Source organism: Electrophorus electricus, chromosome 8 (genome assembly GCF_013358815.1).
Source record: "Electrophorus electricus isolate fEleEle1 chromosome 8, fEleEle1.pri, whole genome shotgun sequence".
NCBI classification, from domain to species: domain Eukaryota; kingdom Metazoa; phylum Chordata; class Actinopteri; order Gymnotiformes; family Gymnotidae; genus Electrophorus; species Electrophorus electricus.
Window position 1 is genome coordinate 19,697,661 of NC_049542.1, and position 27,610 is coordinate 19,725,270.

Here is a 27,610-nt window from a genome sequence, read left to right on the forward strand (position 1 = left end):
TTGTCCACCCTTGCAATGCAGTTTTTATACATTCAACACGTTTACAAATTATTTATATAACTTCTGAAGTTTGAGATTTTTTTAGAGAATTACCCACAGCAGCAAATAAAAACAACAATGCAAATACCAGCTAAGGCAACAATCACATACGGCACCTCTAAAAGAGAACTAAGTTGCTAAAAATGCTCCTTTACTGACAGCACTTATGATGGGACAGTGAACATATAAAACACTGTTCAGTTTGCTTTACTTCAGTTAGCATATATAGCACTTAACATTGTATTTGCAACAAGAACTCCTCCACTGAGGCCTAATCAGTCCAAGTATGAACACCACGCGATCATGAAAGACCTGTCAATTTTCACCTATACCCTCTGCATTTCCATTTTAACAGAAACAACAGGACTTAAGATTTAGTTAGCACGGGAGCACTAATGGAATGATTCCATAATGGTACTTACAGAGCTAAAATAAGAGGGTCGTACGCGACACTAGATAGCGTAACCCTCTGGAGGTACACGGACATACTCTCGTCTCATTCTACCTGGGGTTCTTCTGCAAGTGCGTTAGGGTCATGAAAGGGATCAGATGTATAGCACTCATTAAAACACAGGGATCTTTTGTCCTTACCCATAGTCCAACCAAATGTGTTTTCCCCTCAGTCAATAAAACTTTCTCCTCACTAATTGCTAATGAGCCCTCAGAGATTCCACCAGAATCTTTCACAGAGATGAGGAAGTGTGGGTCTGGGTCAGGATTTGCCCCACTCCAGCCGTGCTCAGACACTTCCCACAGTGATTACCTGACAGCACAGGGTTCAATCAAACCAGGGGGATCATTAAAGTACAAAGCTTTGCTGAGCATCTCAGGATACTCATTACAGCACAATGCCTGGCCATGGCTTGGGCCAACTGCCAGGCATGAAGCCAGAGAACATGCCCCAATGACAATACTGCCATGAAATAACACAGTCACTACTTTCAGGCTTGCTGAACTTGTTAAACAGATAAGTTAGTTAATGGTAAAAAGATCCCTTATTCTCCATTGGAAAGCACGACCAGCATACTTCAACACTCAGGTATTTCATTATGTGAATTCTTTAGGCTCAAAGTAAAGTCAGACTGAAGCATATGTGTGGGCCCAGCAATGCCTGCATTCTTAGCATGTTATCTGTCAATAAGCCTGACAGGCTGTGGCCATAATACAAGGACGATTTCCAGGCTTGTAAAACATCTTAAAATATTGGCCTCAAAAATACATTTTTCACAAGCAATATCTGCGTAGTCTTTTCAATCAATGATCTAGCTAGAATTTGACTATAGATATGAAAGACCATAAATTATGGAAATGAATAATATAATGACCTTTTGTTACATAATTTCCATACCTGCAGAAGGTAGAAGAACAAAAAACAAGTCCAGCACAGTAATAGTCCAGTATGAAAAGCGGGGGTGGGGGGGTGGGGGGGGAATGTGATGATGGGAAAAGCTTCCTCTTATCATCCGCTGCAGTATGGCCCCAGCCTTGATAAAGAAGGCTAGGCAAAGTACTGCTGCCTTTATCAGCAATCACTACCCAGCTCTGATCTAGAGCCTCCGATCCAGAGACCCCAATCTTCTGCTTCTGATCATACTGCTTCAGAATTGGTAACTTTGGTTTGATTAAAATGAACTCTGGTGCGATTGCTCTGTTAGCGCAGTTCGTTAAGAGTAAGAGTGAATGCTTTCGAACTCCAGTGCACACCAAAGAAGTGGACCAATACCACCTGAGTAGGTGGGTCTCGGTCTGTTTCTAAATGAATTCTGGTGTGGTTCAATTGAAGCATGAACATAATACAAACCAAAGTCAACTAAAGGAATCAAAACACAGGATGTGCTGTCACAAGATTCGACAAAAAACACATTGTGACAGAACAGGGTACATGGGAAACAGGCATCATAAACTTAAGTCGTCTCCTTTTAGCAGTGTACGTTCTTTGTTTATGTGCAGAGCAGGACTTTCTGGAGTTGTTCCTTAATCTATTTTACTACCTCTTATTGTGTTTCCAGATGATAAAAATACCACCAGGTAAACACAACCCCAATAAGTGCATCATATATTTTAAAACTTACTTTGGTTGGATTGTAATGAGTGTGAACGCTTAGCAAATCAGGACTAAAATGCAACAATATATCATTTTCTTGCTTGGTCTGGACCAAGGGAACCAAACTTCAAGTATGAACACACCTCTAGTGAACTGTTGCCAGGACCAAGGGGCATGCACAGCGAACTGTCGCCAGGCATGAAGGGTGGACAAAGCTGCAGGCCTGCAATGTTCCTAGGTACTGAAACAGCTCCAGTCACAAAAGCTCACACAGACATTTTGACCTTGTGTGTAGAAAGTGAAATGTGAAGGTTAATAGAGAGCGGTAACCTAGATGACGTTACAGCATGGTGGAGATAAAGAACAGAGATGTATTGAAGGTTTGTTCTGACAGGCAACATACAAATTGTGAATTGCTCTAACAAACTGAAGAACTCCAATGCCACACAAGCCACTCTCAGTCTTCCTCTGACTTATTTATAACTCAATTTCTTTCACAATCCGTAGGATCCAATCTAGCTGCTGTCTCTTTCATCACAAATCATGACCACTGATGTAATGAAGGCTGCTTTCCAGTGAGTACAAAGTCTCTTACTAGATCTCCTTGAACTATTAGGCCACACAGCACTGTGACCACTTTGAGCCCTCTGAAAGCTTAAGTTCTCTCAGCATAGTTGTCTAGCCTGCACAGGCCTGAGGCTGATGACACAGACGCACAATGCTTCAGCAGCTGTAATCGCTTTTTTGTACGTCACAGTGACCTCATGCCCAGCCTCTTGGGACCTGGCTGAAACTGCATGGTTAACTGTACTGCACAAATACCTAAATGACACTGCAGGCCCTAAGGATTTACACAGTGGGATTCCCCAAAGACCAGTCTAGAAGATTGAATTTACCACCAATGCTTAACCACACTTTGCCCTTGAGTGCATACTTCAGTCACTGACTGTAATCTGTTTGAAAACCGCCAGCTTGTGACATGACCAAGGAAGAATTAAAGTGTAAAGATCTGTCCCTTGATCATCTGGGACCAGTGTAGGACCAAGAGTAGCAGTACTCAGATCTGGAAGGCATCATTGACTGTGACATGGACTTGTATTGAAATGTCTCAAAGTAATGCTCTAATACTCACAGTTTACATCCTGATCTGTGGCAAGGCCCATTCCTAAAGATTTATTTTCCCTTCAATACTATTATTTTGAACAGCTATCTTAAAAAGGTACATATTTTCTGTCATTAGATTACATGCTACTCTCCTATTAAAATAATGACCTTCAGTGAATCAAACAGGTTAAAGCACTGCCTACATGCAGCTTTTAGGTTAGACTGGATTCAAACAGAGAGACTGGATGCCATAGACTGCTCAGGTGAACAGTTTCTCAAGTCCACTCTAATGCAAGAGAGACTGTGCTGCCTCAAAACATCCAACAGACCTCATCTTTCTGAGCAGGTGAGATTAAAAGTTATGATTTTATTAATTCACTGGGTGAAAAGCAAAACATATACAGAGACTGGTGAAAAACAGTAATAGTAAATAGAAATAGTCTCTAGCTCTGAATATCCATAAACATAGTGCACCTCAGAATTTTCCCCAACAGTCTGTCTATTCTACAAGTCCTACACTCACACAGACAGCAGTAATAATTTGACTATGGCTCTCATGTCAGCCAGGTTGTTTGGTGTCACACTGGCTTGCAACCACATAATAAAGTGGCACCATGAAGGACAGTTTTTGGTTTTAGACCAGTTTTGATGTCCTGGTGGAGTATGAACAGGAATCTTCTTTAATTGAGCGGCAAATTATAAATGATGGAGCCCAAAAGGCGGTGTGACTTAGCCACTGCCCCCTGCACAGGTTACATTAGCAAGTTACATTAGGCCATTTGCTTATGTCCTCAACTCTGCAGCTGGTGGGTTTCTCCAGCCCTGAGGGTGTGACTTTACATTTTAAAGCTGAGATACAAGATAGCTCTTTGGGATTAGCTGCCCCACAACATAAACTTAGAGATCGGCTTGAAAGTGGTGTACAAACGGGTTGCTCCTGGCTTCTTCTTTTTTTTTTACATTAAAATCACAAGCATTTGACAACGATATAATTTGTGTTAAACTGTTTTCTGACATTGGCAACACAGAAGCCCAGAATTTCACTAGTGCCCATTCTCCAATAAAGGTACATTCCACATTCATTTATTGTAACCACCCTTGAATTTTGTCAAAAGTTAAGAAATTTTTAAATGCCAAAGGACTTTTCTTAATTATAATTGTTGTCCAATTGTCTCTCACAGCTGTGAGTAATGTTTTCACTGTTAACATCCATATTTCTGGTATAGAGCAAATTCTGTCCTTCACATCTTCAGATGTAAATATGATCCAGACTATATCATAAGACTATATCATATCATAAGACTAAAGAAAAAAAAATTCAAATTAGAATTAACCAGAAGCTTTCTGTAACAGATACTATTGCCTATGACGGAGTATCTCTGAAGAGCAAGGCGAGTAACCAAGAAACGTGCTGCATGCCACAAGAACTCACATTATGAACAAGCTCCAAGCATCTTCCTGAGGAGAAATAACATAATGCACCATCGGATTGTTCCGCGGTGACTCACTGGCGTGAGTGCGCTAGAGCACAGGCTGTCTCTGTTTAAGGGTGTTAGAGCAGAACACAGAGGGACCGGGGGGATGAGCCATATGTTTGCCCACTCGCTTGGGCTGTTGCGAGGCATCATCTGCCCTGACTGATGAGCTGAGAAGAGACAACAAAACCTCAGGGTTGACCTCTCACTTCAGCAGATGAGGGCAAGACTCCGTTTTAGGCATCATTGACAGCAAAAGTATAAAAGATTCATTAAAAAAAAATCAATTTCTCAAATGTATGGAAATATCCCTCTGGGAAACTGCAGCAATGGGTTTTGGTTTCAGCTTGATGATGTACTGAGGCTTTTTTGTAAGAAAACCCCAAGTGTAACACATGAACCTGTATGGCAAGCAGCAAAGCAAATTGCAAGTAGCCCAGCTTCAAAGATCCACACTTATTGATAATGGGCTACTTACAGTACATAGGGAGTGTTCCATACATTTTTAATGTACACCATTAATTATTGACATTTGTTTGATTTGTGCCTGGAGTCAGGACCATTCAGCTGAAGTTGCTGGCATTCAGTACAGTATGAGTTAACACTTGTTTAACTGCCTTAATGGCAGTCTACTAAGGAGGAAACAAAAAAGTGTTAGTTAACCATTAAAATATGAAATCGACATTAAAATATTTATGCACTTCAGATAGTTTGTCTAAACATTTACCAAGAAATTTTACAGTATTGTCTTTGCTTTAGGCTCAATGCAACCATTTTGACATTTTAGAAATCTGTTTTACTCTACCTGGGTCCATCTGCAACATTACAAATACAAATCTAATCACCAAGCTTTCAGGAGTGAACCAGCAGTTTTAAACAATGGGCTCTTTCTTTAGCCATTTCTTTCCATTCCTCACAGTTGCCACATCAAGAATGTAAAATGTCCATTCTTTATGTTGTGCTTTTGTTTTCCTGTGGGGCTGTGGGTTTATTTTATGACTCCTGTCTGAATGTGTCACAGCACCAATACCATACATCCCACTTTCTCCTTGCAAAGCCATTTCTTTATGAGACAGCTGCTGTTTAATCTGGAAAAGAAGGAAAACTTAACGCAGCTATGTTTGTTGTCTCAGAACAACCTCACATTATAGTGGGAAAAATGCTTCTTAGAAATACATTTCAGAAGAAACATTTGTTGGCAGGTATTTCTGGCCCTTATCCTAACAAATAAACCATTACAGAAAACAAAAACAAAAACAAAACAAACAAACAAAAAAAACAAACATACATGTCAATTAAACACTGGGTTTCGGGACCTTCAGAAACCCAATGAGAAACTAAAAGAAGCCATGGTGACTTTTAGAACATAAAGGCATATTTAAGGCATAGCGTTAAACATCTCCTGCTGGCCAAGTCAGTGAACACCAGTCCAGGAGTTACAGAGTAGAACAACTCTTCTCCCTTTGAGCATGACAGCTTGGCCTCTGGCAAGTCCTCTGTTGTTCAACCTGACTGACTGCAAACTCTGATTACCTGCCTAATTATATTATGAAGAAGATGCTCCACATGACTCAGATTTATCTACTCAATAAAGTTTTATCATTTTTCATTTCAATGGCAGTTAGGGTCCTACTGAAGTTGAGGCAGTTTGTTGTGTGCATGAGTAGGGCGTAAATCAATAATGACCTCTCTGTAGTTTTCACAGAATCATTATCACCTAGTGTGTCTGGAGGGAGAGCACAGCAAGAGATGAAAAGCAAGAAAGAGAGATGAAGGTAATTATCTCCTTATCTTTTCATCACTCCCTTGGAACCTGAAGGCACAGCCCACTCCAAAATGAAGTGTCTACTTGATTACCTGACCTTTCCACATTACTGAGACATCTGGCTTCTGAAACATAATATAAACATAATATTTTAAGCAGGATCCTCTGAATCATGGAGGTTTATTCCATCTGGATCCTTTTCCATATTCATTATGAGAGACAGAATTTCTGAATTAATCTCTGTTATGGTCTGCCAAAAACAAAAGAATAAAATGAGATGTAGATCTAGACAGAATGGGAAGTTACACACAGTTTTCACCAGTGTTAAAATAATGTTTAGGAAAAGGTCTTACCGAGCCCAGGGCATTGTCAAGTACCCAAGTACCACATGTGTTCTTCCCCAGAAGAACCCAAACCCACAGACCACTTTAACTCTTTTTCACTTTACCACCCTACCTTGGTGGTCAAAAAAGGAGGTTCAAAAAGTCACCAGTTTCATCTGGTGTTTTACTTCAAAGCTACTAAAGTCTATGCCCCAGCAGCCAAGCCTGATTAACTGACAGAATTCAGAACGACTGCAGTGATTAAAAGTTCAAGCCCAGAGGACTTTGGCAATAAGTCACACATTGCAAGCAAAGTGAGAGTGTATCCAGGTCTTAGCCTTCAAGGGGTGACCTCTGACCCCTTTCCCACCTACCCCCAGAGTGAAGCTGTCCTCCTGCCTGCATATAAACAAGCGGCCTCGTTCATGCAACCAGATCCTCACCGTGGAATGCTGTAACTACGGTGTCACCTGTGCGGTGGATTGTACCAGACCACTTAAACCACCACACATGCAATGTTCTTTCCTAAGTTATTCAGCATGTTAGTAGTGTGAGCGATTGTTCACATCATCTGTTTTACAAAATAAAATGGTCTAATGAGTGCCACTTTCACTGAAAAACACCATCCATGTGAAAACAACCAAAGACAAAAGGGCAAAAAACTGAAGAATGTGAAAACCCTTAAAACCAATGAGGGAAGCAAAAATCATTACATACAGAAAACATTACAAGACAACACATAATTTAAGCCTCTGTCTATTGCCTTAAACAATGCTGTCCGTCATTTTAACAGGGTAAAAAAATCCCTATACTACCACTCTCACTATAATACACCAGTTGTCACCAGCTCCTGTCACCATGGCACCAAGAGTCTATAAAGCTGTAAAAGCAGCTGTCCTGACCATCCATGTCTGTCTGTGTGAATCTAAAAAGCAGATGACAGCAGACAGTGTGTCTGCATGTCAATCCAGCCAGGAAGAAACCACCAGTCATTGGCATGGAGACAGTCAGACATCAGAGATTCCCATCCACAGCGTTCTGCCAGCTAGCCGGATCCTAGAGAATCCTTAATCAATATTCATAGGGATGACTGGGGAATTTGGCACTGTTGCAGTCAAAGATCCTCCATGGATGGCTAACGTAAGCATAATTAGCATATACAGCGTCGCTGCTTATCTGGCCAGTAGACGGACACACACCACTAACTCCACTGGCCCAAGTGTCGCATGATTGATGAAACTAATTACCACATGGAGCAGCTTAAGCAGGAGGCATGCAGGGGTACAAAAGCTGCGAGAAGAGGGAAAAAAAAACGTAAAGCACACTTTTCCTCATTATCTCTTTATTTGCTTGGCTTTCTCTTCCTTTTAAAATCACCGATGCCCAAAACTGTGAACTTTCCTTCTGCATTTGCACATTCAGTACACTTTAGGTGTCATAAGCAAGACAAACCTGCAATGCACCAACAAATCCAATATGACTGGGACGTTTCAGAATTACTGAAGCTACACACCTTGATGTGAACAGGCCTATATAATTCTAGTTAATCTTTTCTGTGCAGAATGCTGAGACATGCCTAACACTTGTAACCATTTAAAGAATACCTCCACCATGACAAGACATAATTATAGAAGGCAGGCCTAATGTTGCTTCAAGTCAGAAAGGAAATCCATCATCCTGACTACCATGTGATTGTTTCAAAGAATGTTCTAAAGAATCGATTAGCTCCTTTAAACGCAACTCTTTAGAAAGGTTTCTTTCAAGGTTGGATGAAAAGGAGGAATAAAGTCTTCTGAGCTTGCTCTTTTCACCTTTTCGGTGTCTCATTTGAGGCTCCAGGCTATGTTTTCAAAAGGCAGTTGTTCTAATAAAGCACCTTTCCAACTTCAGCACCTTAGGAGGAGGGAAATTTCATTGTAGTCTGAAGGTTCTAAGACTATATCTGCTGTCGGGTGATTTATTTACACCAGTCCCTGAAACCACTCACCCTAGAGGAAAATCTGATCCATTCTATGGAGGCAAATCACGTTACTCTAAATTCGAGACTAGTTGACACTTTGATTATTCAATTTATCTGGGTGAAAAAGGTTAAGGTCATTGAAAGCATCCTCTTCTAGTGAGAAGGACAAATGTGGTCCACAGTGCCAGTTATTCCTGTAAGAATTCAGGGAAGTCCTATTGTCTGGTCAAGCAGTGTGAAAGTGGGGCATGGGAGAATGGTTTGCTGTAAAACCAACATGCAACACTGATGTAATGAAGCTTATACTTGCATGTGTTTGCTGGGGAGGAGTTAAATCAGCCATTACACGTTTCCTTCTGCTTCACTGGCAGGAGAATAAAGGGGCTTTTGTAATTACTGTTAAGGTAAGTGGGATATTCGTCACAAACTCCTTACATTCCACAAACCTGGCAACTGCAGCGAAGCACTGTCGCTGTGCCAGTGTACACTGTGGAATGGCACAAATGAATATTCAGCATGCCTATTACTGAAGAAAGAAATGCAGCAGAAAGTCATTATATGTCTGTCTTGTAGACAAATATTATGTAAACAGCATAGAGTTGAAATGTAAATGAACTGATTCTGGTGGATGACCAGAGTTGAAAAACGGCAGCACACACTGTTCACTTGTCCTCTACGCTGACAACGCCATTGTCCCTGAGATTTACCCTAGATCCCTACAATTACTGGCATCTATGATCTAGGGCACAGAAGACCTGTCCAAAGGGATCCTTCTCTTTCTCAGACCTTTGCGGTCATGTAGAGCCCAGAAGCCGGAGGGAGGTAGAGGGATTGTAGGGTAACGTCATCATACTACTGATTAAGATCTCATCCTGCCCAATAACAGACTGTGAGCCCATGTAATACAAATATGGCTTGGAGCTGTGCCAAGCTGCCACACGAGAGAAATGAATGAGTTCCACTACTCCAGTCAAATCCAGTGTTCTACTACCCCAGTCAGATCTGGAATTCCAGAGTTGGGAAACTTATGCCTGTGAGGCTAGGACTCATACTTCTTCAAAAGCTCCGCAACACACAGCATGGTTCTCATGGGAGCAAGAGGCACAGTTTGCCTAATAAAAGATAACCTGGTGATGGATAAACTGCTACAAACTGAATGCTATATGAACTATAAAAGAACTATTGCTTTCCTTATTGTCTGCACACTGTACACTCATGGGATACTTATAGTGCTTTAATCAAGGCCTGATTACCACTTCATGGCCCATTATGCTGTACACTGCTTTTACTGGTGTCGGCCTCGTGTATAATGGAGGTACAAGGGTCCTGGATGTCAGATTTGAAGCTGACTGTAGATTTTATCTGCTCTGACTTTGTCCTTCATACCTCCACTTTGTAAGCAAATATAATGGCGGGGAAGCAAGTATACACAGGCAAATGCAAACACACATGCGTACACCTCCCCTCCCTCCAATCCCACACTTTCACACTCTATATGTGATAACCATGTTGTTCTAGTACCGGAAGGTATCTGGCCTTGTAATGCCTAGGGCTTTACGCAGAACTGAGATGAATCTGTCTTCATCATCAACATCCTCTAAAAGTGCAGGCTGTTTTTCTGCTCTCACTCAATTGTTGTGACTGTACCCTGATGTAAAAGCACGGTGATACTTTAGCACGTTCCCCTTTTCTGGGTAGCTGAGGCTTTGCATGTCTAATGGATTTTTTGTCCAATCGTGTGCTTAACTGAACACACAAAACTCCCACACTTTTAAAGCCTTTTAATGATTCACTTTACAGAAGTGCAAGAGAAACTCAAAGAAGCATGAAGTCTCAACATAAAGTGAGACAATTGAGGGACTTTCAACCCAATTATATTTGCAAATCTTTCTGGAAAAAGTGTGCTTAGCCTGGCAGAAAAAGGACAGAGCCAGCACAAATATGTAATAACAAGTACCTCTTGTCTCAGGAATTTAAATTCTGGCGGATCAGATCAAAGGCTCAGCAGAGATTTCCTAAGTCCTGTCCTGGTTTCAGCCACAACACTGCATCACACGCACTCTTAGCTGCCCTTGTTATTACAGAAGCCAGGACTAGTTTGATTCCCTACTACCCACAGGTCATGCTACAGTTTCTAGGCCCATGTTCACACATTGACTTCACAAAATTTCTTGAAGTCACTTTGAAATATATTTTTTCCAAGTGGTCCAATGGTGCGACAGAAAAACTATTCGTCCATACATGCCAGACCTAATGTATAACAAATTGTGAATTTCAGCATGACAAGGGATGACGGGATGGGCACTAGTCTGGCACGGACGCAATGCCGAAGCACGCATGAAGGCCAGCTGGCCATGCGGGCACCACAGTGGAGTTTAAAAGCACAGCGATTACCCAGTGGTGGGAGTGAGCCTAATAACACACGGTGAGAAGATCAACATGAACAGCAGCAGATCCAAATAAGCTTTCACAGTGCCTAGCTTCACCTCATTTCCTCCATCCCTATCATTGGAACACCCTCAAACAAGCACAGCACCTATGCCAGACCCTTACCCTACCACTCACATTCATTCCCACAAATTATTTACTCCAATTTGCTTATTGCATGGGATGAAATCACTATTGTTGCTGCAGTGTGTGCCAAGTTAAAAACAGTTGGCACTTTTGTAACACTTTCAATTACAAGAAAAAGGAAAAACAACTGCTTTGCCCACCTGCTTAACAGTCAAACACAACACAATCCTGTGTTTATCATTCATCAAATGCAGTTTTAACTAAGGAACAGAACTGGCTACATAAACAACTATGTCAGAGCCGTCTCTGCTCAGATTTACTGTTGGGGAAGCCTACAATCTGGACGATTTTAGTACAGTACCATATACACTGGAAATCTGTAAAGGTGATACATCAGTCATATCTATTCATACAGCATGAATAATTGTATTTTACCAGTTTGGTTTACACACATTAGTTCTCCCTATTAAAGGACAAAATTTAAATACTGAAAAAATAAACAAAGGTCTGCAGAAAGGGGGGCGGCTATGATCAGGACACTTGTCCGACCAATTGTCTGAGCTTTCTAACCCCATTATCATAAGTGATTTAATGATCTCTGCTGTACAGTCCCACAGATTACTGTTTCAGGTTCTTTATAGAAAAAAAAACGACTTATCCAGTAACCATCTCAAATTCGACGATGCCGATTATGTGGAAAATTACAATACTTAAAATAATCTTATTTGAGGTTAGTCTGAAGTGTCATTGATTGACGATCTGCAATACACACGTTTCCCACTACATGAGAAGTATGTGCACAGCTAACTCAAAGCACCAGTCGACTGCGCTTCTAAGCGCAAGTGTGGATAACTACAGGATAACTACATGAAACGCGCAGGTTCTCTGGTTACACTGCAGTACGACTAATACATGTAAACACAAGCATTTATCTTAGTTCTGACAGACTGTACTCTACGTCTATTAAAAATAACTATTGCGGAGTTCCCACAGGCTCACCGCGTGACCTATGCAGCAACTCAATTTTGCAGAGGACAGGCTTTTTAGATCTCAGCGTTACTTTGTAGATGAACGGTGTCCCTTTTTCCACCAATGCTGCCTGGGTTTCACTAGCTTTCTGTTTCTCTTTCACACGTGTTCATGTTAAAATCAATCCAGTACAAACTGTCAGTACTACTTTAGCAGCCACACAAACGTAGCTTCATTTGTCTACGCCGTTATTAATTTCTTGCTTCCCTACTTTGTCAAATAAGTCAGCCAAAAGTAGTATTTTTCACGGAGAAATTACGACTCATCTGCAAGGTTCCGAAGTTTCACGAGGGTTTAAAGACTCACCTGAGAGACAAGAGGGATGAGCGTTTGCTCCACCGAACGAGTTTTGATTTCAAGTCCGCAATCAAAGTTACTACCACTGCTGCAAGGAGATGAAGCCATTCCCGCCGACCTCTCTACAAATAGTATTGGCACAGCCGAGTTTATTTCTCAATTTGAGGCTTCGGTAAATCGAGCGCGGGTTTCATGAAAAACACTGTTCTTCGTTTGCAGCTCTCTGTTACAGAGAAGAACTCATATCGTGCGCTTGCAGTCCGCGGTTATTTAGCAATGCCGTCTGCCGGCTGAGTGTTCTTACACACGTAGTTGAACTAACTACGACGCCAGAACTGTGGAGGCTATACGGGACAGAGTGTGAGGCGTGCGCTCTCTCGGGGGTGTGGGTGGACACGGGACCGAGAGACGGCCAGTTCTACAAAGGGTGCAAGACGCTTAGATTTGCACCTTATGAAAATAAATTACTCGCGTAGCCCACGTCGCCTGGTAGACTAGTATCTGACCCAGGTGTAGCTAATATGCAAGGAAACGCTCTCTTACAAACGATTTAAGAGCAAATTAGCATGTATATTATTATTATTATTATTAATAATAATAATAATAATAATAATAATAATAATTAATAATAATAATAATAATAATAATAATAATAATAATAACAATGATAGTGTTTGCAACCACAACAAATACATTTGCTTAGAGAGCCTCTTTTTTAATTAAAAATATATAAGACTACTAACCTTCACGAAATTTTTTTTTATATTTGTTTGGGGGAGGGGGAGATTGAATATTTTCCTTTTGTTTTCATAAGGTAATTGCTGATTTAATGCAGGTAATCGCCATTTAATAATGCAAGTAACGTAAGCTTACAGCTGAAGCAGGCGGTATGAATTGAAGTCAAAGCCTAATTGAACTGAGACTGACAGGAATACCTAGAGTCATTTAAAATGTTGCTGAGGTTTTGGGTGTGTGACTTCCTCTGAGACCAAAACCCATTTCTGTATTTTACTGCTTCTCTGACAATAACCTGATTTTCACAATGAAAGTTTGATATAGTTGATAACCGTCCACCATTTTATGACTGCTGACCAAATATAATAATGCTGCGCCAAGTGACATGTTTGCACAACATAGTTGCCATGTAACTAAGTTGAGTGGCCCCATAGTAAAACAAGTCATTCAGAGGGTGTGAGCTTCCTCTGAGTCACAAGGATCAGGTGACATGACAACACTTCCCATGAGCAGGGCAGCTGTGGCTGGAGCAAAGGAAACTGAACTATGGAGCCACACCAGGATGGTAGGTTGGTACACAGTTGATTTCTGTCCAGCACAAGCACTGACGTTTGTTGGCCTGCTTAGACAGCCTACATTAATATCAGATATTTCCTCCAATTGTGCTTTAAAGCATACACAAGCAAGCCAGAAAGAAATCTGATTTGGCCATAAGGCATTCTGATCCGACCATGAGGTAATTTACTGTAAACCTCCCAGGCTGTTTTCCAACGAAAGCAGGATTTCGAAGGTGTAACGCTGACCTTATGCATTCAGAGTTCAACTTTTGCAGTAATTTTCTCATTAGGTGTCTTATACTTTGCTTTTAATGTACAGCTGCCAATCACAGCAAACTCACATTTTTGCTCATGGCTGTTGCAATTTAAAGAGAGAGGAGGTAAGTAGAATATCTTTATGAAAAAACTGTTCATTTTTTAGAAATGCTGATGGTGTTTTGCTCCCCGAGTTTCTCTTCGGTTGCCCAGGTCCTGGAAAGGAGGCTGCATGCAGAATGTGAAACTCATAAACAGCAAGAGTTAGCATAGGGGGAAAGTGCAGAATAAGCACATTTATTCCCCCTTGTGTAGGAACAGAGTTATGGGACACATTTTATTTGGTGGTCCGATCCAGCATGTGCAGCTTGTTTTAGTACAGCACAGGCAAACACATAGTATACTACATTTTAGCATAAAACACGCAAACATACCCCTCAGACTGTAGTTGAGTGGATTCTGGTATTCTGTATGCTGTGTTTTTTCTCAACATCAAGGATTTTTGCATCTGCTGCACTGTGTCTCCAAGGCATGATCATGAGCTCTCTTATTTGTTCTCTTTTCGCATAATTTCTAAGCCATGCCAACAGGCAAACTGATTTAATTGCATTTATACCAGTTTAGGCCCACTATCAGTAACCTGTTTTTGCTCGTCCTGAACACTTGAATCCTGCATGCTGATTAAAACAAAAATATCAAGCACATGCAATCTTGCACTGTCTTTCTTTCACACTTAAGTCTGCTTGTTGGAAATCTAAAGAGTATGTGTATGTGTGTGTGCGCATGTGTGCAGGTGTATTTATGGAATTTGACATGTCATTGCTGGTGATTATCCGTCCAAACTACACAATTTGTCTGGACAGTGGAGATAATTAGGGTGCTGTTTCTGAGGAAGGAGAAGTTCTGTGGCCACATGAGAGAGAACAGGAGCACACCGAGGTGGATGGGACAGCTGTCTGAGGCCTGTGTGCCTTCCAGGGCCTCTTAGTCAGAGGTATTGAGACTTTTTTTGGCATGGGAGCACAGCGTGGGCCTAATACTCTACTGCACAAGCCTCTGACATCATGCAAGTGTGGATATTGCTCAGAGTGATATGAATAAGTGCAGCAGTTCATTGACCCTGTATGTACATAGGCAGTGTAGATTAAAAGCAGAGAGGGCATGACAGAAATATTTCACCTAAAACAAAAAATACACACATTACAAAATGTGTTCTAACAGTGTTTTTCAAACTCAGTTTCAGTTGCAAGCAAGCTTATATTTTCAAACATAAGGTAACGCTAAGGTCTTGTTGGCTCCAAAATTAGTTTTTGGGTTTTGTTTTTTTTTCCTGAAGTTGATACGATGAGTCAGGATGCCTGTGCTCCAGGCCTGACTCTCCAGGCCTTTGGCATTAATATCTTCATTCCTGAGCATCACACTCAACAGTAGATTCTTCCCTGTGATCCTGTCAAGAAGTAGATTGGAAACCACTACTAATAAAACCAACACCAACCTCATAAAATCAGAGTCTGCTAGCACTGTTTGGGGTGATCTTCATTTGACAACACAGCTGGGACCAGCTGTAGTAATGCTGTGAGAATAGACAGCATGAGCATACCCAATACATTCTGAATCACCAGTGGACCTTTTTAGATGTTACATACACTTCTGATTCAGGAAATATGCTAATATGTTTTTACCATATTTGGTTTTGCATAAGGGGCTTGTGGGACTCATTTATTTAAGTGTCTTGTGAAAAAACAATTACATGAACTTTAATGTTTTTTAAGCTATTACTGTCTGTATTTTGTATGATTGCTATGGCTCTCACTAGTACCAACTCATAATGATGGCTGTTACAAATCTCAAAGCAATATCTTATCTGCTGCATGAAATACACTCTTCCACATGTCACAAAATAGCAGAAGACATGCAGCTGTTGTCAAATGCTTTTTGTCCATAGTTCTTTGATGCTATATTTTGTTTTTGTTAATCAGTACACATTTGTTACCTTCTTTGAAATATCCACAGTGCAGACCTATATTTCTGAAGTCTAAAGCCTCAGATGTGATGCAAAATTATTTAGATAAGCAAAGTGCCATAGGCTGACTAAATATCTAGCTCCATCTACTGGTTTTCCATGCTGTATAAGTCAGGTGCACATTAACCTTCTGCAATGTCATTCATTTTGAAATATTTTGTATATTAATCTTTCCATTAATATTTCCATTAATCTTTAATTTATCAAAGCCAGATCAGCAGCCCTCCATGTACCTGAAGTCAGGCATCAAGAAATTTGCTAATGCACAGGAATTTCACTTGGTGTCACTGTTTCCCAGATTTATTTTACTGTAACAAAACTGCGTCCATGTCAGCATTTTGGCTCAAAGAGAGGTAAAACATTCAGAATAAAGTCTAGTGCTATTGAGTATCATATAATCCAAAGTAAGAGGCCTAATTCTTATGTTTCTCTTGGAGGAGAATTTAAAAGTCCTTGTCAACTGCTATTAATCATTTTAAAATAATGTATGGAGTCTAAGCAGTTATGTTATTTGAGGCTTTATGGAATGTTTGGAATGGCACGGAGCTGTATAGAATACTCGTCTAGGACAGCCATTATCTTGCATGTTAGCTCGAGGCCAGCACCAACCTGCAACATCTGAGTGAGAACCTTGACTGACAGAATTATGGGTGAAATGGACATTGGATATGAATGCATGTACAGTGGAGTACCTGTGATCAAAATTTTCCATTCATCCCAGGGCTGACTAGGGAGAGAGTAAAGACAGATATTTCAAACCAATTTATGCCTTAGTGTAGAGACATATGTTTGTGGTGCAGAATGGAAACTGGAGTCATTCTAGTCACTCACAGAGCTTAGCTGAGTTAGCCATAACTCACACAGTATCTGGAGGAGTTTTTGCTTTATTAGTAATATCAGTGTTGTCAAAGAAGGGAAAAATATATCAAAGTATATCTTATTAGAAACATCAACCTCACAAAAAGAACAAAATAAACAGTATAAAAGTAAAGATAGCAAAAACATTTTAAAAGGCAAAAGTTACCTTTTAAACCTACACCAGTAATATCTGTTGGCCTGTAGTGTATGTGTCCATGACACGCATGACCCTGAAGGAATCTTCTCATGGACTCTTGGTGCTAACAGCACTCTACTGCTGCAGTGAGCTATATTCAGGCCTTTTGTTTGCTTGGCCCAGCAGATGGCACCCATACTGTTGGCTATAGCTTAATGTTTAGACTTCTTCTGCCATCAAAGTCACTTCACGCATGGATTTTGTGTGTGTGTGTGTGTGTGTGTGTGTGTGTGTGTGTGTGTGTGTGTGTGTGTGTGTGTGTGTGTGTTGCAGACAGCCTTCTTCCAGAGTAAGTTCTTGGCACCTGCAGGTTAAACTTGTTTTGTAGACACTAGCTATTGTTTTTCTGAACATTACCACTCCACATTTTGCTATTCTTTAAAGATTGTATTTTAAAGTAATTCTATTCTGATGACACGGGGTTTTTTTTTTCAGTATGTAATTGGATACAAGATTCCAGTGACTGATTTGCTGAGAGTGCAAATTATTTAAGCCATATTTCTCCGTTTCTGACATCAAACTGAAGACATTATAGATTTAAAGGAGATTTAATCCAGAGTGGACACCTGCAACAACAAACCACTGAATCCAGATTTATTTTTAAATTTCCATATATATGAATATTTATCATTTTATCATTTAAAATTTTATCATTTAAATTTAAACGTAACTGATTACACAAAAGTGGAAATGGCCGATATGGTTTTTCGTTGCAAGGGCTCATTTGTTACTTGGTAAGGATAGTGGAAAACTTAATTGTCTTAATAGTCATTCTCTCATGAATGTCCTGCAATATCTTCCGCTAGGGTTAGAACTTACATTGTTTTCCCTTTTTTTTTCCTTTTTTTGGAACAACCTATTCTGCATGTGTAATCGACAGTAGCCAACAGTTTGCATGTGTCCTCATGGACCAGTCATTATTGTGTGTGTGACTGCACATTTGGTTCCCTCATCTCTGGGTCTTTTACTGACATAATAGGTAATCAAAACTAATAAAAACCAAACTCCTAGACCACACTGGAATCAGAGGTTTAGACTGACTTCAAGGAAAATGCATTAAAGAGTACAGCTATGCTGACTTAGTGCCAAGCATGAGCATTAAAGGAAGTTATGCATGACATTAAACCTAATTCCTTGTACTAACAAAAAGCCAGCAGCTCATTTCAAGCCTATCTAAGATTATCTCAGAACAGGAAACCTATTTATACTTTTTTTTCTGGTGTCAGATGCGGTAAGGTTTCGATTTTACCTTTGTTCATTATTCCTGCAAACTGCTTTTTTCCACTGCTCCAGACTTGGTTCCTGGATAATCAGATAAGATAAGCTTAATCAGTGTCACCCTTGGACACAAACTCTACCATTATTAACTGAGTTGTAATTCAGGACAGAGGAATGGAGTGCATTCTGTAGCTTTTTCATATTTATATATTTTTTAAAAAGTTCCTGAGAACCAGGCACAAGAAGCTGTTTTCCTATCATACATGCTCTCTTAATTCACTTGGCTCTGAACGGGAGTGCTGCATACCCTTGGATTTGACAGAAGCACACAGTGCTGAGAGAATCAAGGAATGCAGACAAAATCACAGATGATATAGAAAAGAGAAAGTAGTTTCCCAGCCAGACTCCCACATGGAGCTCATAAACAGCAGTGGGACCCATGTCATTCACAGTGCATACATGGCCTTTTTGAAATCCTCTGTTCTAGTCAGAAGTTCTCACTTTATGTGGTTCTCTTTTCTGTGGTTTTGACCAAAGCATCATTTCCTAGCACGATATAGCAAGAGCCCCAGCAGTTACTCAGACTGGGGGGGGATTATCCTTTTGTATAGAAACTGTTGTTTTCATTTCCAGTTTGATCTCAAATTCATCCTATAGAAGAGAGAAAAAACACTCATAGAAATGTAAGTCACTTGCTACAGGAAACGAAGTTCTTCACTTTCTTCATGTAGAACAAACACTTTGTACTGAAATAGATGCATGAGAATGTTTCAGATTAGTTCACTCACCAAGAACTAAGTTGTTTCCTTTAAAAGCTGATGATATATATATTTAAATCAAGCTTGGTCAATTGTCAAGTGTTTGGTAGAGGGTTCAGATCTCACTTTTACATGAAAGGTGTAATACATACAGTGCCCTGGACAAAATTTTGCTTTAGGCTTGTTTATTATTTTTGGCATTGAGGATATATCTGGAACACAGCTACTTCATGACAGTGTCTACGTGCACAAAACAAAAGAACTTCCTTATGACATGACCATTACCTTCTGACTATAACTTACCGTAATAGTGTGAAAAGGCCCAGTCAAGATAGAATATTCCAGTTGTGTCCTGAAAGAGTTTTAATCTCTTGAAGATTCTCTGAAAATTCAACTTTATTTCCAAGTTGCTGTTTGGGAAATACAGGGAACCTTTTTGGAGTGCCTTGCAACAGTGTTTTTTGCAGTTAATGCTGAATGGTTTTTTGTTTTTTTTTTGTCACACATTAAATGAAGGAAAGCCTGCAAACAATTTGAGTGCAATCAAAATGTCAGGATAGTTAGATCATACCACAGCAGGGGTTGTTTAAACATTCCTCATGTGTCTAGTTCCCATTACTGCATGGGAAAGAATAGGATAAGCTATTTTAGGGAAACTAATATTCTGATTATTCATATATGTATAAGAATGTGATATATTTATATAGATCACAAATGTATATGGTAAATCAACCCAACATACGCCTACTCAGACATTTTATTGCTTAGCAATTAAAGTTGTGGGTTCTGGTAATACTGGAATTTCAGTATCAGTATGTGTGTAAGAGACTTCTAATATCATGATAACTAATAACATGATAGCTGTATATATTCCTTTGCAGCTCTTGTACATCAGTTTACTCTAAAACTAAAAATAGCATCATCAAGAGTTGGTGAACCTGCTCAGTCTGCTGTTGCAACATGTATTTTCAATTATCTCTGTTTATTTTTGAGAATTGCTGAAACACATTTGTGACACCTCAAAATAATAATCAGGACATTTGGCTTGTGGTTGCTTGTGGTTGCTTTGGTGACTATGTGCATTCGGATGACACTTTAAATTCATAGAAGAGTTTGCATGTGAAAATGTCTAATGAATAAATATAAACAGTGTATGAACAGCACAGACATATATGTTAAGTAGCTCAAGACTGGAAGATAGAACATTATAGAAAATGAAACTTTGACAGTTGATAAGCATTATAGTAAAGGACATCAGAGTAAGCCTCCTTTTTTAAGAGATATACTAGGCCTAAATTAGCCATTTAGGCTGTGGTTGTAAACTTGAAAATACGGTTTATTTTAGTGACTACCAATTTCTCATGACTCAGTATTGCCTGAAGTACCAGATTATGATTTTATTTGCTGCAGAATCAGAATTCTGCAGTAGTTTTGGCAGAAAATACTGCATTTATGAACATGCACCAAATGTGAGACTCATGTTTGTTCACAAAATACAAATGTATCAAAGCTTACAAAACAGTTATTTTTAATTAAACTGGCATTACAATCTGGTACTTCACTGCACTATATTAAGTACTGGCAAAGCACTAATAAGATTTCAATGTTATCATTTGAGCATTTAAATGTCTTGTGCTAGTATCTAAAATAAAATTCACTGTAATTACATTACAATTACAGCATGCATTTGTATACAAATTGTATCTTTATAATGCATGCACCTGTAAAAATGCACAATCAAATGCACATTTGGTTTTATTTGGTCCAGAATTTGTCCAGTATAGGCGCGTTGCTAGAACATACATCTTTAAAATATTCTTCCGCAGTATTCTCAACTCTGCACATTTCTTAAGTGTAACCGGGATTTATCTGTTAACGATTGCGTGACATGAGTAAAAGATCGAAATCTATGTATGAAGACGGTATATTTGAGCTGCAGTAATGTGTGATATATCTTAAAATAAACACAAACGAAAATTAATTCCACCAAGATTATTTTCATTTAACAGGTAAAAAGTCCCATGACCACGATAAAGTTATTCCTTTTAACTATGAATCGCACCACAAAGATCTCAGAAATGCATGTTTCCAGTAACAAATGGAAATGAATTAAAAGACACAAAACGCACCCTAATCTCACTAGTAATCACTATATGTACAAATATTAAAACACCAGACCATAAAGGATTTAATGATGTGTCGTTTCCAGTGGAAAGGCATTTTAATGTTAATGGTTTATGTATTGCATTAATGGAAAAAAAAAATAAAATAAATAATATATATATATATATATATATATATATATATATATATATATATATATATATATATATATATATGTGTGTGTGTGTGTGTGTGTGTGAGGTATTATTATTATTATTTCATTGCCGCATTTTTGCAAGCCGTTACTACACAACCCTGCATATCAGTTATAATATATATCAGCCACAGTTATCATCTGTAATATGCACCCATTTTCTTTTCCTCAGTTTGGACAGAGCACTCTCCACCATTTCACTGCGAGTTATACTGTGTATGACTATGTATGTGACGAATAAACCAAACTTGAACTTGAACTTGAACTTGTAAACACAAAGAAAGCAAAAATAATTTAGTGACCGAAAATAAATTCCGAAATGCTGCAAACAGCAGAATTTCATATACCAGGTTATGCTTCTACGAACTGATATCTCAGAAGGTAGCAGAAAATCAACACTCCTTTCGGTGAAACATTTAAGATGTTTCACACTCCGCCGAAACAGCGGAGCGGAACAATGAGCTGAGACCTGCTGAAGAGCATGTGCATGCTGCCTTAGCATTTAGCGGACAGCTGATTGCGTGGCGGAGGCGTGGGCCGTTTATTCACTTCCGTCCTCCATAAACGCTTTCTTCTTACAGCATAGAAAATCATGTTTAAAAATTCGCTTAAAGATCCGTTTGTAGAGGCAAATAATATTTAAAATAAAGCCTTAAATAAAGTGCCACTAAGAAGTGTGTAAAAGGCATTGCATTTGAGCGTGCATGCGTGTATGTGTGTGCGCGCGCGTGTGGCTTATCAGCCAAAGCAACTTGCACCTATAATGAGGTGGTGAATGTATGGTGGCATTGGTGGCATTTTTAAACCACGGCCTGCAGAGGATATATATATAGTGCTTCTACCTCCAAATATTGCTAGTTACAGTGTTAACACAAAACAACAGTGCTCAGCCCAAATGTTCAAATGTGCACAATGTTTGTAATTCACATGTAATGCTTCTGCCTGTGTACTATTCATTATCATCTGTGGTCATATTATTGGACTGACTGGCCATCACGTAGACGGACTTGCACTTCTTGCTGCGTGGGCTCTCTTGTACTGCAGTTCCTGCTACTGAGAGATAGGCAGCAATACTGTTCCTCACTCCATAGCTCACCATGTTGTGTCTGTTCTGATCAGCCGGGTCCAACAACTGGGACCTGTTCATTGGAAAATCAGCACATTATTTAGCTATTCTGTGGTTAGGCCTTAATTGGCTATTTAGTGGTTAGGCTACATGAAATTAAGTGGGAGTGTAATGAAGAATTGCACGTCTACATTAGAAATTAAATAATGGCTCATCTACTTCTTCAGCAACATCCTGCAGATGTCCCTTTAACCTCAGCAGTTTTCTTTAGCTTATTAAGTGAAATTAAAATTAAAAGAATTCTGTTGACTAATGTTCTAAGTTCACTTAAATATGTTAAAATTAACTAAAAGGATAGATAGATAGATAGATAGATAGATAGATAGATAGATAGATAGATAGATAGATAGATAGATAGATAGATAGATAGATAGATAGATAGATAGATAGATAGATAGATAGATAGATAGATAGATAGATAGATAGATAGATGCAGGCATACATACCTACATACATGCATACATAGATGAAAGGTATATAACTATATTATTATTATTATTATTATTATTATTATTATTATTAATAAACAATTAATAACTAGTATTATTAGTGTTGTTATAGTAATAATAAGACATTAAAGGTTACCCACTGATCTACTTTCTTCCAGTCAAATTTATGGCGCATCACCACAGGGGGTGCTTGTGAGATTGAGCTTGGCGCAGAGGAAAGAGCCAGACATGGGGCTGAAAGAACACAGCAGATGCCATCTGAACAGTCTGAAGAGGAGAATCAGAACACACACATTAACTATTTTATACATATAAGCACCCACATATGTGTCAAAACTATATTTTCTGTGAGTTTAGTGTCTCTACAATTAATATTTCCTTTATTGTGACAGGTTCTTATTGTGACAGGATCAAGAAGATACGTGCAATGCTGGATGCTGTGACTGATGTTAGTCATGTTAGAGCCTCACCTGAGTAGTGGCTGACCATGTCCTCTAGACATTGGAAGGTGAGGCCAGGAGAGATGTAGAACCAGCTGTTGGCCAGGCGGAAGATCTTATAGTGCTTAATGGTTCTGTGTCTCACAGACAAAGAGTACATACCTGCAGGAAATATCAGTTATTTTCAACATCTTTTATGGAACCATTTCAGTGTTTACTATCATGAGATTCTGTGTGTTTCTTATTATACTGTATGCTGCACTCAGTTTAATGTGCATGTTGGCAGTATATGAAGAGGCCTGACATGACCTTTGGTCTAATAGTAATGTGACTTCTCACCTCGTTGACTTGGACTCTCTCTGATGAGAAAAGAACCAACTGTGTTGCCAGGTAAAAGCAGCAGCTCCTCTGCTTTTGCCCTCGCCACTCCCTCAAATAGCCATCTTAAGAAATATGACATAGCCAGTAATGACATATCTACCACTTCAATCACCAGACATTTAGGAAATACAGAGAATGTCATGTCTTTTCAATGTCCTAGTGTGTGTCCCACCACTGAGATTTCAGCTGTGTGTGTTGTATGTAGGTGCACTACCCACCCATGGTACACTTTTGCCACATGGTTAATTGGTATATAGTTCTCATTTCCTGTTTGCAAGGAGAGTACCCTCCACCAGCAGCCTTCCCTACACATCACAGATCAACAGACCAATCCAGGAAAGTTGAGTTGAATTATTGCAGAATGGGTGAATTCATAGACGTTTTCTGAACTTCTTAATACTCATAAGTAATGCAGAAGAATTGAAAGGACACTTACTGAGACAGACCCTTTAATCTTTCTCCCATCCTAAAGATCGGCTCACTAATATCATGGCATGGGTAATCGGAAAGGACTATCAGGCTGTCATAATCTTTGGCTGAGGTGGGAAAATTAAAGGGTGTTCATGTGGTTGTGCAGCTTTACCGCTGAACAATGCAGTCTGACACTGACATGATTTTGATATTTAGATATGCATCTTAAACTACAAGAAGCTTTTATATACAAATATGTATAATATACTAGCAAAGAAATATGGGAATTTATTCTTTTACAAAAAATAAAAATATAACCCTTACCTTTTATTAAGGCATCAGAATGATCAGTCCCAGCCTGATTCTCAGTGTCTAGGCTTTTAAAGATGTTTCCCATGATGAACGTTCAGGCAGAAAAAACTGGAAGGCCCCACCAACACATTAAACTCATTTGTCACTCCTCCATTTTATATGTTTAGTGAGCCTGTAGTGTGTTTAAGCCCTGAAACTGTCACCACTGCCCCTAGCATTTCGCAACTTCCCTAAAGAGTTTGCAGAGTTATCACCAATAAGACACATTCGACTGTGGCAAGCATGGCTGTGCCACAACTTTCCACTGCAAAGCCCTTCACAATACCAAACATGACAAATTAAGTAGTTTTCTTGAATTTCTTACATTTAGCAAAAAATGTCTTAAGCAGAGCAAGTCCCTATTAACATTTACACTTCAACAAGATTTTGACTGTAAAGCTTAATGTAACTCCTTCCATTAACATGTCAGAAAATCCAGAGATTAATGATGAAAATGTGAACCATCCATGTCACTGAGATATATATACTTATGTTTGTTTCCTGTATATTAACTGATAACTGGATCTGATTTGTCTGTGTATAGTCCTTAGTACAGGCCACCACATACAGCACATTGCAAGAGGAACACTGGGGAGAGTAAAACCAATTTAATCTAATTTGAAAGATCATGTGAGTCATTGAAAATCTACTTCTTGACAACAACATATTTAGAAAGGTTGAAACATTTGATGATCTGTAATATGTGACTAAAAAACAATTAAAGCAAACTAAATTTGGCTTTGCTTATTTCAAGATTGATTAAACATCTGTTACACCTTCTGTTTGTTACCAAGGATTTTAGAATTTTACATTTACATGTTTAGATACATTTTTCAGATACTTATCTAGCATTTAGCATACACTATTGTCCAGAGTGAAATCCTTATGCTACTACATTAGGCCAGAATCTAAGGAGAGTATTAAGATAGAACCCAGTCAGAAAGCTTTTTACACATGAAAGCTCAACTGTGGAGCTTAATGAAAAAAAAACAACAACAATAACAGCATTGCCACTTACCTCTATTTCACTCCCTAAACTGATGCATATCCACTTTTCCACAGCGGATTCAGAAGTGGCGTGCACGCTGGCCGATCATCATGAGTGGACCAGGGCAGATGCTTCCAGCCAAAAAACTGGTACTTCAGCCAGGGATGCTTGTGTTAAGTGAGTAGAGAACATTGAGTGTTTCAGTAAGAGGCTTGTGGCTAAGTATGAGTGAACAGCCCCTAACTCACTTCCGCTACTGAAGGGAGGAAGACAAAAGCCCAACCACTGGCCATGTCACATGTACAAGACTGTGACACTACAAGGCAATTAGGAAATGTAGATATACATTTACATACAGCTAATAAGAAATGTATTTTTCTAAAATGTATGGACAAAAGTGCAAAGTGTTAGGATTCTTACATTTGCATATTATTCGGTGCAGTATATGCATGCAGGTAATATGAATCAACACTACCACCAATCACACCCGTTTCACAGCTAAAACATCAGTCATGAATGTGGGTGTGTGCATGTGTGTGTGCTTCTGTTTCTGTGTCTATCAAAAGCAAAGTCAAATTTATAGCAAATATATAGCACTTTTTTACTTAGAGCATGAGGAAGAAACCTTGAGAGGAACCAAGACTCTAAGGGGGGGGGCATCCTCCTCTGCCTGACAATGGACGCTGCAATAGTAACAATATAAACAGTAAAGAGCAAAATAAGTACTGAGAGAAAATAATGATAATAAAAAGATAGAAATAAGCAATGATCATCTATTCTGTTTTTCTAGAAGTCTTAGTCTGGTTTTGATGGTGTGCAATAATTTAAATCTTGCATAAGATTGTCTCTCATGGGCAATGGAGAAGTAAAGTTAGGGTGTAAATTAGGGAACAATAATGTGCAAAGATGGATGCCGGCAGATCTAGCAATAGCAGATCTAAAAGGATAGAGCCAGAAGGAAACACAAGCATAAGGGCACCATGGAACATCAGCACTCCGCTGCTCTCAGTCAACAAACTTGAGTGACAAAAGAGAGGTGAAGTGACAGCATCATCACATCCCAGTTTACCATAACTCTCAATGACCATGGAGCCCCAGAGCTACAGTTTTACCTAAGATGGGAAGCAGTTACTAACATGCCTGACTGCACAGGTTTTCACCCTAGCCTTAAATATTTAGATTGAGTCCGAGTCTCAAACATTTACAGGATGTTTATTCCATAATATGGGAGCTTTATAGGGGAAACCTCTTAAGACTATTCAGTTCTTTGTAGGTCATTAGAAGTATTTTATAATCAATATAATAATTTATGGGGAACCAATGTAATGGAGCTAAGACAGGAGTAATGTACTCAAGTTCAAGTTTGGTTTATTCGTCACATACATAGTCATACACAGTATAACTCGCAGTGAAATGGTGGAGAGTGCTCTGTCCAAACTGAGGAAAAGAAAACAGGGGTGCATAGAGAAATATAGATATTCTCTATATGTGAAATATATATATGCAAGATAAATATATATATTCTATGTATGTACAAAATATATTAACAATGTATGTACAATATATGTATATTATGATTATATACACAATGTACAATGTATATGGTTGGGTATATATGTACACAATTTACAGAATGTACAGTGCAGGTGTAATATGGTTGGGTATATATGTACACAATCTACAGAATGTACAGATCCATTTTGTATAATAACATATCTACAGTTGTTGTGTAACAAGGTAATTGAGTATAAATCTATATATACAGGTGTACAGATATACAGTTATGTTACATGGTGGTGGTGGTCCCCACAGTTTATCAGTTTCCCTGATTCAGGGCCCGAATGGCCTGTGGGAAGAAGCTCCTCTTCAGCCTCTCTGTCTTGGTCTTCAGGGAGCGGAAGCGCCTCCCTGACTCGAACTTTCTAGTTCTAATAAGAACACTGGCTACTGCATTTTGAACTAGCTGGAGCTTGTTTAGGCACTTAGTGGTATAGCCA

At 39.2% G+C, this 27,610-nt stretch overlaps 2 protein-coding genes across 3 annotated transcripts in view; both read right to left on the reverse strand.

Moving 5' to 3' along the window:
• Positions 1 to 12,877, reverse strand: part of ctnnal1 (catenin (cadherin-associated protein), alpha-like 1) — a 33,059-nt gene extending 20,182 nt beyond the window's left edge. For both annotated transcript variants that reach the window (XM_027000932.2, XM_027000931.2), the window contains exon 1: positions 12,560 to 12,877. In XM_027000932.2, coding sequence (XP_026856733.2) covers positions 12,560 to 12,658 — 99 coding nt within the window. In that variant the 5' untranslated portion in view covers positions 12,659 to 12,877. The remainder of the gene's footprint in view (positions 1 to 12,559) is intronic.
• Positions 12,878 to 21,517: 8,640 nt separating this feature from the next.
• Positions 21,518 to 25,824, reverse strand: sla1a (Src like adaptor 1a). Its single transcript, XM_027000909.2, has 8 exons — positions 25,644 to 25,824; positions 24,599 to 24,694; positions 24,300 to 24,399; positions 24,082 to 24,168; positions 23,822 to 23,925; positions 23,513 to 23,644; positions 23,183 to 23,309; positions 21,518 to 22,606 (listed from the first exon to the last, which is right to left on the reverse strand). The coding sequence occupies exons 2-8, from the start codon at positions 24,669 to 24,671 to the stop codon at positions 22,417 to 22,419; spliced, it is 813 nt and encodes a 270-aa protein (XP_026856710.2). The 5' UTR covers positions 24,672 to 24,694; positions 25,644 to 25,824; the 3' UTR covers positions 21,518 to 22,416.
• Positions 25,825 to 27,610: the final 1,786 nt, after the last annotated feature.

Excerpts from the sequence above, each read along its gene's own strand:
- sla1a (XM_027000909.2), bottom strand. The coding sequence starts at position 24,671 with ATGGGAAACATCTTTAAAAGCCTAGACACTGAGAATCAGGCTGGGACT. Across the intron at positions 23,310-23,512 it reads CATGGTCAGCCACTACTCAG|ACTGTTCAGATGGCATCTGC; the intron begins GTGAGGCTCTAA and ends TCTCCTCTTCAG. Across the intron at positions 22,607-23,182 it reads GACTGGAAGAAAGTAGATCA|GTCCCAGTTGTTGGACCCGG; the intron begins GTGGGTAACCTT and ends TCCAATGAACAG.